At 38.4% G+C, this 13,838-nt stretch overlaps 1 protein-coding gene across 33 annotated transcripts in view; it reads right to left on the bottom strand.

Moving 5' to 3' along the window:
• The window catches only part of SATB1 (SATB homeobox 1), a 114,883-nt gene that overhangs the window by 72,722 nt on the left and 28,323 nt on the right, over positions 1–13,838 (bottom strand). For 24 of the 33 annotated variants that reach the window (XM_083404818.1, XM_083404798.1, XM_083404801.1 and 21 more), the window contains 4 exons: positions 12,532–12,767; positions 8,526–8,702; positions 7,833–7,959; positions 6,990–7,113 (listed from right to left, as the gene is read on the bottom strand). In XM_083404818.1, coding sequence (XP_083260944.1) covers positions 6,990–7,113; positions 7,833–7,959; positions 8,526–8,702; positions 12,532–12,742 — 639 coding nt within the window. In that variant the 5' untranslated portion in view covers positions 12,743–12,767. The remainder of the gene's footprint in view (positions 1–6,989; positions 7,114–7,832; positions 7,960–8,525; positions 8,703–12,531; positions 12,768–13,838) is intronic. The other 9 variants (XM_083404817.1, XM_083404812.1, XM_083404819.1 and 6 more) reach the window with 1 other exon arrangement.

Genomic DNA, 13,838 nt, shown 5'->3' with positions numbered 1-13,838 from the left:
TACAGCCTTTTAAATGTGTCTGTGGGAATGGGGAACATTGTTTTGTGTTTTGGTTTAATTGCTTACTTGTGTTTTATCTTTGTATTTGATTCTGTGAACCTCCCTGGTATCTTTTAATGAGGGACAGTATATACATTAATCAATCAATCCATCAATCAATCAGGAAATGTGACTCAGAAAGAAACATGTCATCACACAAGCAGACATGCAAGCTAGGGGCCTTGATTTACATTGGTCCGCAAATTTATGCTTTGCAGATGCCCCCCGCCCCACCTTAACACAGGAATTTTTAGAAAACAACCTTCTTGTACAATCTTCTATTCAAGGATAAAGTTGCTTGGGATGATGAAGGAGGGGGGGAACCCTGAAACGTATAAACATCTGTAAAGGTGATATAAAAAGGCTGTGTTGTGCATAAAAATGCACTGTAATTTAATGATATCACAAGGCCATTCTAGAGCTTGAGGCAAGCGGTGTATATTGCTGCTCTTTGACACAATTTGATTTTGCTAATGAAATAAAGACGCCTCCTTTAAAAGCTTTAAGGGATGTGAAATACCAGGCCTTAGACAACAGATTCGGCTACTACCTGTTCCAAACCCTCAAGCAAAAATTGCCTAATGGCCTGCTGATAGAGATGTCTATCTTGGGATATGGGGAGAGGCGGAGGCAAGGATTAGGGTTGCAGTACCTTGTCAATTTTTACAACAGTGGGGGAGAGAGGTTAGCTTTTAGAGCATTTCCTATTAGATTTTTTTTTTAGGATTCACTTATCCCAGAGTTCAAGCTGAAATCACAAATCTGGTTTTTACCATTATTACAACTGCTGAGATATACAGTGACTGATGCTGTTGAAGCATTGTGAACACATGTAGGTGTGCACACACAGCAACATGTGAACTCCTCAAGTTGAACATTATTTTATATGGCTGAAGTATAGTTGAAGGCCAATTATGTAATATGTAGAAGACTGAGGCAGTCAGTACCTATATACCATAACCAGGAATAAGTTTCGATTTCGTGTTTTGGGGGACCTTTGGGCAAGGTGGTCCTCTTCTTAAATGAGCACACCTTTTCCTCAGCAGTACTGCCCATTCCCTTGCCTTCTTCCTCTCGGATCAATCCATACGGGAAGAGGAAGAACGTAAGGTGAATGGAGGATGCTGCTCCACTTCTTCAGGCCTATTCAGGGCCAGCCCACGAATGAGGCAAGGTCAAGCGACCGCCTCAGGGAGTGGAATCCTCAGAGGCAGCAGAATGTATGCACTCTAAAGCATGTATTGCCAACTGCTCATACTGCAGTAGCAATGGTTGTGGCACGCTCTTTGGAGGCCACTGATCTCCTCCCACCTCCTAACGGAGGCTGCCCTATTCTTGGGCTCTGCACCCACCCAGTGCTATTCAGAGTGGGCTTCTTTCCATCCCATGACAGCCTTTGATTCCCACTTCAACCATCAGCTAAGATTGATTTCATTCCCACCTCCACAGCTCCACCCGCGTCCCCTGTCCCATCCTGAGAGCTGCTTATGTTTAGTGGCAGATGCCCACCTTGCTTCTCAAGTATTTATGTTGATATAAGCATAATTCTTTACAACACAAAGCATTTCACATAATTTAAGGCATTAGCAGGAATACCTGGCACTGGTAAAGAGGAAAGAAGTGGTTATAATTCAAACTGCTATCCCTGTCACCAAACTCAACACATCTCATTGGCGTCAAGGCAATTAACACTACCAAGACTTGTTCTTCCTATCTTGTGCAGATCTATGGAGCACAGTTTATACATTAACATGGCCCTACCTTGGAGAAGGAGAGTGTCAGCACCTTGTCCCCAACCCTTCTAAAGTTTGAATGCAAAATTAAGCATTCTTACAAAACTTTATATACAGATCCTGATTGTCTAGACCTTGATAATGAATTCTAATAATCCACCGAAAAGCATACATGCAGTCACTATGTTGCACTTTGTAAGTTATCTTGTACTTCTTTATGCAAACAATATGTATGAGAACAACAGGGCAATATTACTCTCGATCAACCTGCTGTGGAGGTAAGAAGTTATTTTGCACAACTGCTGTATGCATACTTTCTAGTGGATAAGCAACGGCATCTCTCACAACATTCTAGTACAGAGAGGACAAAAGATAGAAAACGCCCAGTTCTAATATTGCAACTTTCTCCTTGCTCCCCGCCCTTAATTCAGACTAGACCAAATAAACATCAGCTTTAGTTTCCACTGTTTCATGCATGCACAGAAATAACAAATTAAAGCCCAGGCACTTGCTTCAAAAACCACACACAATGATTATACCAAAATCAACTAAGAGTTTTGTGGTATCTCAAAGGCCAACACATTTACTATGCCATAAGCTTTTGTAGATTAAGAGTCCAGTTTATCAGATGCATGAAATGTAATCCTCAATTGGCAGGTATTTATTACACAGATGGGTCGCGGATGGTGCTGTGGGTTAAACTACAGAGCCTAGGGCTTGCCGATCAGAAGGTTGGCGGTTCGAATCCCTGCAAAAGGGTGAGCTCCCATTGCCAACCTAGCAGTTCGAAAGCACGTCAAAGTGCAAGTAGATAAATAGGTACTGCTCCGGCGGGAAGGTAAACAGCGTTTCCATGCGTTGCTCTGGTTTGCCAGAAGCGGCTTAGTCATGCTGGCCACATGACCCGGAAGCTCCCTCGGCCAGTAAAACAAGATGAGCGCCACAACCCCAGAGTCGTCCGTGACTGGATCTAATCGTCAGGGGTCCCTTTACCTTTATTACACAGATGCATAAGTGTAAAAGTTGGAGTTAAACAGCAATGAAGTAGAAAAAGGATGCTCTGGGATAATTTGGTTCTTACTTTCTTTTTTTGCCATTTGACTCCGAACTATTACCTTTCCCACTCTTTTATGTCCATGTGTATAAATACCTGCCAACTGAGGATTACATTTAATCCACAAAAGGTTGCACCATAATAAATTTGTTAGTCTTTATGGTGCCACAAGACTCTTCTGTGTTTTTACTGCAGGGAGACCAACACAGCTATCCCTCTGGAAATGATTATAACTTCACTCCAAAATTATTGTTATAAAACAAACACATTTTAAATCTATTTTTGAAGCCAAACAGTTTATAGGAAAAAGTAATCAAACTAGGGTTCTTCCCTATATATCTATATCTAAATAAGCTCAAATATTCTTTACAATGATTAGGATGAAATGCAAACTAAAAAAACCCTGGGGAGGAAAGCAAAGCAGAGCTGATGTGCCCCAAGGGCTATAAGTTAATTTTGCTTGGTGCAAGGAACCTTGATAAAATGGATCATCGGCTTTTATTTATTCATTCAAAAAGTCATTATGGCTGTTAGGAAAGTCTTAAGAACTTGACAGCCATATAAATACATGGAGCAAAACCCCAGAATCATACAAACCACAAAAAAAATTTTTTGAAATAATTATGGGGTAAATTAAGCTTGATTGGCAATGGCCATAATTCTTCATAGCTTCTGATGCAAAGTATGGTTTTGCATCCATCCAAACCCATCTCAGTCATAGATGGGGCCCTCTTTTCTCTCCTCATGGTGCTTGTGTCTGGGATAACCCAACAAGGTAATATCCTTCATTACAAAACTATTAATTCTTGCCCAAACAGATCGTCTCTTTTAGCTGTAACAAAACCAGCATCATGAACCATGCAAATCAAATTGAAGCACAACATTTCCAATATATATATATAATGTTATATCCTGGTTTTGCCATATAAAACTTGGAAGATATAGACTGATCGAAATTATTGTAAAATATGTATTGTTTTCCAGATTCTTGATTTCAGTGCTCTCAAGTGCACTTACAGTAAAAATTATTTCTTTATATAATTGCAGCTTATACTGGGAGTGCTACATAAAGGTACAGATATAAGCAAATATAGCTTAGCATTGCATCATATCTACATTTGTGGACAAGCTGCAACTAGATTGCAATGACATACCAAAATAAGTAAAATGCTTTCTCTTCAGATAACTGACTTGCACGTCTCCTGCCTTCACATTATCAGATAGTGTTGTAAAGTGACTACATTTCTGTGCACAGTTCCAAGTAAATCTCAAGGAAAGAAAGTAAACTTACTTATGAGTAAACATGCATCACGTTGTGTTGCATATTCTCTAAAAATGTGCAGACAGTTTAAGAACAGTTCACAAAGGACGCATATATGCATACGAGCAATGTATATTCACAACATGCGTCCTATTCTTTCTCTGGAAACCTCCCTTTTTCACAGGATTCTCGCACATTTTTCCAGGTACTGAGCTGTATGTGACCTCCTTAACTTCAACGTCCACACATGCATCCAGAAAGCTAAGGAATGGTTGTGCACAGTTAAGTCTAGCAAATATACTGCTGGAATAGTTTATAATTCCTAAAGATAGTAGTGATTGATTTCTCTATAAAAGCCACACTCCAGTGTATCTCTGAAGCTTATATATCGTATTTTTCCGTTTATAAGACTAGGGTTTTTTCCTAAAAAATGATGTCAAAAATTAGGCGGTGTCTTATACTCTAAGCCACCTCCCCCCATTTTCTTAAATCTGAGTCCCTCAAAATATACATGAGGGTGTCTTATAGACGGAAAAATACGGTACTTCCTAAATACCCGTGTTCTGTCTAAAAAAACTTATTCTAAAGGACTTTCAGAAAGGGAAAAAGATGGGTTACATATAATGGTGCTCCTCTGCTGATGGAAAGCATTTTTGATTCAGTCAGTGGAAGGGGAGAGGGAAGGGAGATTTTTCACGGATTCCCTTTCTCTCCCCCCCATAGCCCCCCCCCGTCTCCCCCAGAGAGTTGGGGGGACCCTTTGAAGCAGCATGAAAGGTGTTATAGGAAATAGGGGACACTGGCAAAAATCACTTTGCTTGGCAATTCACTGATGGAAACATCTGCTGGATCAGAGAAGCTTCTGTCAGCAGAGGCACATGAGCTATATTTTAAAGACATAAAATGTCCATTTTAATTATAAATTATTTATATGAAATTGTTTTACTATAGGCAAGATAATTCTGAGTAACAAAAGATCCAAGCTCAGACAAGATTTATGTGGAAACAAGACCCGTTCTTTCCAGTACGATTCACTTCCAAGTATGTATTTTTAAGGCTGATATCCTAAACACAATAAAAATCCAGCCACCCTACTGACCCAAATGTAATAAAACCTATAGATAAACCAACAATTCGGCTAGAAATAATCACAGAGCTAGAATAGAAACTAATAAAATCTGTAGCTCAGGAAATGATCAGCTTGATTCTTGTCCCTGCCACGGAATACAGAGGACGCCTTTGGTTTCCTCAAACCAACAGATTTTAGCCTCTATCTACAATATTTAAAATAACAAGATTGTCTTGTGTTAAACAGTTGTTCGAAAGATTTCTGAGCTAACATACTTTATACATTCTGAAGCTAAGATCATTTCAAGCAGTTCAATAACGACTTGGGAGGCTTTGCATCCTATAAATTAGCCATTCGTTACTATTTACAAGTTATGCTTTAAATGTCACAAAAGCCCTTTCTTAGCTAGTATGCTAAGTATATGCATATGCCTGTATGGTTGTGTCAGGACGCCCAATGGTGCATGAGACTATATTGTCTAATGCCTTCTACTCAGTGCTATTTTTCTAGAAAAAGAGGGGCTGGAACTCACTATGAACGCCTCCTTTGATCTCTTATAATGGCAACGGCGCTCAGCTGAGAGGTGCCTGGACTGAGTTCCAGGGAGTTCCAGCTGGGGGGGTGGTGAAAGCCCTGCTTCTACTCATGAGTCGATAGGTGAAACCTGAGTGCGAAGCCTCTTTTTTTATCTGACATCTCCACTGTCATTTGCTTCACTGTTCTGGGAAACTTGGCAAGCTGGTAGCAAAAAGTCTGGAGAAAAGCCTGATCAATTTCATGAGCAAATGAATCTAATTTTTAAAATTGGGTATGTGGTTTGTGTGTATGCCCGCACACACGCACACACCCTGTAGGCACAAGTAATAATAATATAATGAAATTTAGGTGAGGAAGTGTCAGTGAAATCGGCAACATTTTTCCCTTCTTGGGTTGCACCAGAGAGCAAATGGGTGGGGAATAGTGACTCAAATAGTCAATGGACACATGCTGCTGGTTACAGAAAAGAAAGGAGAAATCAGGTAATCTTGCTTGTCAACAGTGACCAAAGAGGTATTTCTATACAAGGAAGAGAGGTTAAAATATGGAAATGAGCCATTCACATAATGGAACAACACTGGGCACTGAACTAAAAGGAAGCACTTCAAATAGAAAGCACCTGTTCACAGGCGGCACAAAAACGACACCACAGGAAAACTGAAATGCAATTGATGCGCATGCAGGAAGGCACATCTACAATGTTTTAACAATCTGATGCTAGCACTGCGTTTATTTCGTGAATGCACACCAACAGTGGGAAAGAGCTCAAAAGCACTTTTAAGTGGCATGTCTGGAATCTGTCTTGCTCATTATACTGTTATTACGTATTTGGATTTGTCCTAATAATTTTTTGGTTTTTCTTTTGCAGATGTTTAGAACACATCATACATTCACACAAAACACCGAAGTGACTCTTTATTTTTATAAATTAGCATACTGAACTAGTTTGGTTTGATATAACACAGCATTCAAATTCAGCAGCAGGTGTGACCAAGTTTAACTACTGCCACACACCCAATGTGCTCTATTAACACAAGTTACAATAATGCAGTTCAAATATCTGACATAAAAAAGCACCAAACTCCAGCTTTGTATTGATATTATTTCAGGATGTCTTTCACAGGATTAAACCTGAATAGTTGTTTAAAAATAAATCTACTACAATTTAAGGTCTGATGAGGCAGTAATGCAAATTTGCGTTTTTTGGGCAAGAGATTCCAGCGGCAACAGTCTGTAGAACCTCAAATCAATGTTGCCTGTGGTGTTTTATTATTTATTGCATGTTATGCTAAGTACCTGTGAAAGGGGACATTCCTTGGCCAATGAACTCTGGTTCATATCCTTCAGTAAGTCCTTCAGAGCATTTCTTACTGTTGTGTGAGACCATTGTTCAGGAGGCAAGTCTTCTAGTTTAGGGCAACTATTTGAGACATAGATTAGAAAAAGGATTATTACAAGATTGCATTCTGCTGCAGAACATTCCTTTAAGACAGACAGATTTCATTTTGTGCATCAAGCAGATGCATCTGGAGATTGCTCTCAGTCTCCTGATTGTTCCGATTAGTTAATTACTTTATACAACACATCTGCTGTATTGATGCATGAATTATACATCAGCTGCATGTGGCGACTATTTTTTCATGTTACTTCTACCTTCCTGCTCTGATGCGCTTGGTAAAACAATTTAAGGTGTAATGCCTTCTCACGACTGATCATGAAAAGAATTAATATATTAGCTTCCCCCACTTTTAGTTTAGCGAAATTTAAAAAACCTCGACAGCAACAATAAGAGCGAACAAGTCATTCTTTTTTTTTTCAAAACGCACACAGATGGTGCTGTTCATGATATGCAAAAATATTTTTCTCTTAAGTAAACTTTATGTAAAATGCCTTCTTGTAATGCATCATTTAATTGACTAAAATGCAATATACTTTTAATGAGATACCAAAAGGAAAGCTATGAATCGCAGCTTTGTGAATATAAGGTTTCTACAATATTTTGGGGCGTGGGGTGGGTCCCGAAGAACTGCAGTAACAAAAGAATGCAGGTATTATTCTGAAGGGTGGCCTGCCTTAACTCAGCAGGAACTGAATATTCACAATATATCAAATTCTAGACTGCCACCCTGCGTGACATACCTGTGCAACTGGATTTTCAGTGTGACCACGTGATAAACATCCTGCAGCATGTCAGCTACTGTAGCATCAGGGGCATCTGTCACATAGGAGAGAGGAACTGGGTTCCATTTCCCAACCTGGATTAGTCCTGCACCAGACAGAAAGATTACAGGAAAAGAGGTTTCAATCGTGGGGCTGGTAATTTTAAGAAAACAGGTAAAAGAATCCATGATTACGGGATTCTTTTATATTACGCAGTTATTTTTAAAATTCACAGTCAACCAAGTATGTCCTCTCCTCTTACATTAACAGATGAATGGATATTGAGCGAGTTACTATACTGAAAAACATGCGTTTGTAAATTTCCCTGTAAGAAACAATAAGAGATGGTTCAGTCCTGGGCGGCGGGGGAAGGTTAACTTTCTCAACTGTCCACCTGCTGAAACGTGTCTCTTCCTTACTTCAGTGGTATAGATTATTAAGGATTGTTACTCCACTGAAGGCATTTAAAAACAAAGCCATACTTCCGATGTTTCACACGAGCAAAATATATGCTAAGAAAAATGCAATGCAAAATTTGAAATATACATTTTACATGGCTGCCGATTATAAGCACTAGCACAGCGTATCTGAAAATAAGGAATACCCTGTCCGCCCAGTCCCCCCACTAAAAGTAAATGAAGACTGTTTCGCAATTTATCAAGAAATGTTTACCTTTTGCTTGAGCAGCAGAGCTATGAGAATATCCAAGCGACAGCAATGCCATTTCAATCAGCTGGTTGAATAGCATGTCCTTCCTTACCAAAACAAATTCTGCATGCTCTTCTTTGCAATCATACTCAATGGAGTTTTCATAATGTTCCACTACACAGAAAACTGGAAGCATGGTTCCTGTAACACAACAATTTTAAGAAATGAAAATTTCCTTGTTACTTACATGCACTTTCTGAATGGGTTGTCAAAGAAATGCTATGCAGCTGAAATCCTACCCGCAGATTCCTGCCAGATATAGGCTACATCACATGCATACATCTACAAAATGCTATAACAGGTGTATGTACAGGTCTTGGTCTGCTCTAGAATTCAGTACCTGCTTACAGAAACAGTGGGGTTGGCTGCAGAGAAATAATGTTGGTTGTCCTATCTGATTTGTTGTGAGCGTCTGCAATGTGACTACTTAAATACATACTGCAGAAGGCTTCAGAGCAAGCCATTGCAATGCCATCAACATAATTCTGTTTACAATAAAACTTCCCTAGTAGTGCCAAAAATACTGAATTACTAATTGTCACAAAATATCACCTTTGTCTGGCTGTTCTTCAAATTTCACATTTACAAAACAGTGCAACCCCCCCCCCCAAAAAAAAACCCCAAACCCCACCCAATCTAATGCTAATTGTTTTTACTGTTTGGAAATAGGCAGGACATACTCAAGTTACATCTAACAAGATACACATTCTGGAAAGAAAAGAAAACATTCTGGAAAGAAAAGAAACACACACACCTACACAATTCTAATTATGTCACATTTACTGTAACCCAAGTTACTGCCATTATATGTACTTTGAGCAGCTAACTAGTAAAAAATAAAATACTGTGCCATACATGTGTGCACATAATTAACTTCCCTTTTTCTTTTTAAATTAATTTCAAGGGACTATTTTTACATTGCTGTGGTCCCAATGTATCAAGATGAAGAAAAGGTTTATAAATCATACATCACATCTCCCATTGATCTCAATGAGATGACAGCATTGCCAGTGAAACAGGCTAGGCCTTTTTTAAACATCGGAATATTTGTGGCTCTTAAAATTTCGCTTTCATTTGAGCTAGATTTGGAGTAATAGCCCACTGTTCACGCAGCACCGTACAAGTATCACTCACTCGCTATAGGAAGGAGCTGTTCTTGCGAAATTACAACTGATGACTTAAATGAGAGGGAAGTTGCATGTAAATATAAACACCTACATCCCAGTAAGCCAGCGGCAGAACTCTGGCTACCTACAGTGATGCAGATCAGACCCCTTTACTGACAAGACTTGAAAGGGTTAAACAGCCGCTACACGGGAGATGTCTCATGGCATAGTGCCAGGAGGGCATAATCTTTAGCATAAATGATGGCAAAGGTTACTTTAACAGGGCGCCCAGGATCGCCAATTAGTCCTACAACGTTAATGCCTCTGTAAGCACTGCCCTATCTACATTTACAGAAGTCATCCAATCCTGCAAAGGTATATAATGCATATTGCACTTGTAAAAGTGATTTATCGAAGACACTGAGGTAACTTGAACTATAGACTCTCTTTGTTCATTTGGTTCTCTTACACATACAGTAGCAGATTACAGTGAAAGGCTCCATTTGAATTACCTCTGCAATGAGCAGTTCACCACCAGAGAAATCAGTTTGGCAAATCAATCCTTTCAGGATTGCTCAGAGAGATGTACAAGCTTCTCTTGGTTTGCTGAATAGGTTCAGCACAGACCACAAACCTAAACATTTGCCAATAATTTGCATCTTATAGCAAGATGCTTCAGGAAGTTGTGTTTGGGGTTTTTTTGTTTTTTGTTTTAAAAAGACAAGAGCATGAATATCATAATGTTTCTTCCTTGGTTCACTTGTCAGAGCTTGGATAAAATCTGCTTCACAATATGCTTTGACCCATCACTACCCAAATACACAAAGCATGGGAATAGGGGACTGGATGGGATTGGAACGACTATTAAAAGCCTAACTGCAGAATCTGCACAGATTTTTGCATGCTTTAGAAATACAGTATCAACTTGTGCTTACTCTATGCTTCCCTCCTACTGACTGCAAAGTAAGAAAATTACATTATTGGGGAGGGGGGAGTAGACAGCCTCCCAACTAAAGCACCCTGGATTTACTCCAACTGTGCTAAATACAGATTTATTGTGGTATTTTGTATTATAATGGGAAAGTCAGTGTTGTTATTGTGTGAAAGGCCTGCAAGCTCCAGCATTTAAAACACAAACGCCCTTCTCAAAGAAGCAGCGCCTCTTCTTGACTACTCTTTTGATATCCCCCTGTAGCTACCAAAAGGTATCATCTGACTACAGATGTTAAATCTCAACAACCTGTCACAAGTGCCCTTCTATTAAATGTGAAAAATGCTAGACAGGAGACCACAATCTCAGCTAGCTGATCACTCTTGCAAGTACTTGGCAAGATCTCCAAGTGCAGCAACTTTATAACCTTCTAGTATTAAAGGGGAAAGCACTGGTCAGTGCTCAATGCTAAAAATACAGCATGATTTAAACCTGAAGGCAGTGTTAGAGGTTTTGCCGAAGGTTTATGAGTCTATGTAAACAGCACGTCTGCCATAAGAAGCAGAGAAGTCTGTAGAATCCTTGTCTAAAACTGTCCTGGCATTAAAGTTTGCTGTGCAAATATCACATAATACCAGAGACAGCTGAAATCTCCTATTTAGGAATTTATGGAACTTATATGTTTGCAGGCGTCAGAAAGTCTTTTTTATATAGCCCCAGTGCTTCACAGCATAATATTAATGCACTCTGTTTAAAAAGCAGCAATAAATTATATTTTTAATGCCTTACCCTGGCTTTCTTAAGATGCATACATTCTTGGCAAACAATCAATAAATAGGGTAATCATGAGCAGAGGCCAAAGAATTTGCTGAAGTGCTGTTTTTCCATTTTTAATAGATACAGATCTAACAATACGGACTGCTGTGTCTGTTCATTCCAAGATCAATATATTCTTTGTTTTCGCCAATCCAAGGAAAAAATAAATGATTGTATGATAAATGTTATGCATCAGAATGAAATGCCATTGCCTTCTAACTCTCTGTGTTTAATTGTCTTGGTTAAATTTTGTATTTTGCTTAGTAAATGCAAGAAGAAATCTGAATTATAAACTATACTGAGAAATCTGAATTATAAACTATACTGAGAAAAGGAGTGCTAAAACAAAAGCCAAATTATATGCAGTACATTTAGATATAAATTAACATGACTGTTGTGTATGATCCACAAAAATCATGTATACTATTAATTTTACTTTAAAATATTCATAATACAAGACATAACGCAGACACACACATACCACAATCAGTCACCGGCTCTAAAAGTGTCTCTTTCTTGTGAGAACGTCTAATTACAGCAAACCAGTCATTGAACAATATGACACCCAAGTTGTTCATTGCTCAGTAATGAATTGTACTTAAGGAAACAAAGTGCGAAAAATGGTCATCATAAAGGAGTTTTCCACTGAACACCAAAAACGCTTTGCATCACTTTCTTGAAGCCAACTAGCAAATGCAGTCAACCTTCCAATTTTGGACTCTTGTCAAGAGTAGAAGGAGAAATCTGGCTTTTCAAGAACCTATTATTAATTCACAAGCTATAAAAGTGTTTTGCTCAATGCCCCACACAGAACAAGCTTATTACAAGAGTTATCTTTGACTGGTAGCAGTAGTACTAGGTTCTCAACAATATGGGTAATCTGAAGGTAAGGAGTCTTTTTTTCCCCTATTAAAAAGGACTCCACCCATAAAAATGCTCCACCCAATAATACAGTTCAACATTCCAAATGCCAGGATGAGATACACGTAGTACAGAAAGGTAGTACTGAAATACAAATTATTATTATTTTTAAATCTTGGAAATATGTTTCTTCTAAAAGACACTATATTGGTTTTTTTAAAAAAATAATGTTCCATATTCAGAATTATCGTGTTACCTTTTCTAGCATGTGTTTTCATCAGATGTCCAGAGTGTTTTAAAGGCACTCCTTGCATTTTAGTTCCTGTACTTCCAAGTCTTCCTCTTCCTAACGGGCTCCCATTCTGCTCCAAGCGGGCAATTTTGGCTGGTGGACCCTTCGGATCGCTTACATTGTTAGACATTTCTGAATGTTCTTTCCCCTGAGTTGTCTCGTTCAAATGATCCATACTCAGTCCCGCCTCTAAAGATCACCTGCCATGATTTAAAAAAATATATATGTGTTGTATACGCGTGCGTAGTTTTATGTAGGCAGCTTTACACATGTACATGATACATCTGTATAGCATGTTCACATAATATTAAATATGTATCTTAAAGAAAAATACACTCTCAGGAAATTTGCTTCATTGTCAAATTATCTCAAAATCTTAGGAATTTCTAAGCCTACTAAATACATTAACTGATTTACAGGATATACAGGATTTGGATCTTAAGAATTCAAGAGTGAGAATAGTAGGTGTGACTGATTAAGTAGCATTCACACAGTAATATACCCACTGCTATAGGTCTCTCAGGTGTATGTTGTAAGGTTATGCTTTTGCACCAAATTTCTTACTTTATCAAAATATTTCTGTTTAATAAAGAGAAGTCGTATATTGTTTTCTCCTTAGGAATAAAGAGGATAAGACTTTCAGCTAGGCATGCAACAGATCAAACTAGTAATATGATACATCCATACGTATCTTTTCATATATAAAAATACCCAGGTTCCCATTGCTCAACAGTCTCTGGGAATTTCTTTTATGTAGCTTAACTTTTTTAACTTAGGAATTAGGTTGATCGACAACAAATAAAATGATGTAGGTATGTGTTTTCCATATTCAACAGCAGAGTTAAGAAATGCTAGGGCAACTATCACACCTTATAAAAGTCACGTGGAAAAAACATGTCTCTTTGGACAATCACAACTTTGGGGCCAAATCATATTACAAACCTTTCAGTACTTAAAGAAATCCTTGATATATTTTGGATAAATATTAGAACACTCACAAGAGATGTGAAATGAAATAACAAAACTACATACAACTTACGGTATATTCAGTACTGAAACAGACACCACTGCTTTAGAAATTTTAATTCAGTTCACCATGATTGCTAATTTGTTTTTAAATCGCAATGTTCAATGATACACAGTAAAAGTTACAGATAAGTACTGTTAATACTGACATGTCACAGAGAGAGGGAAAGAAGCTGTTGACTCCTTTGCAAATGTGTGAAAGGTTTCGATGATACTTTCATTCTGGATGAATACTTACTTTAAAA

The sequence above is a fragment of the Podarcis tiliguerta genome (genome assembly GCF_965153285.1).
Source record: "Podarcis tiliguerta genome assembly, chromosome: 12".
Classification (NCBI taxonomy): Eukaryota; Metazoa; Chordata; class Lepidosauria; order Squamata; family Lacertidae; genus Podarcis; species Podarcis tiliguerta.
Note: the sequence above shows the minus strand (reverse complement) of the source record. Positions and strands in the feature narration are given on the sequence as shown.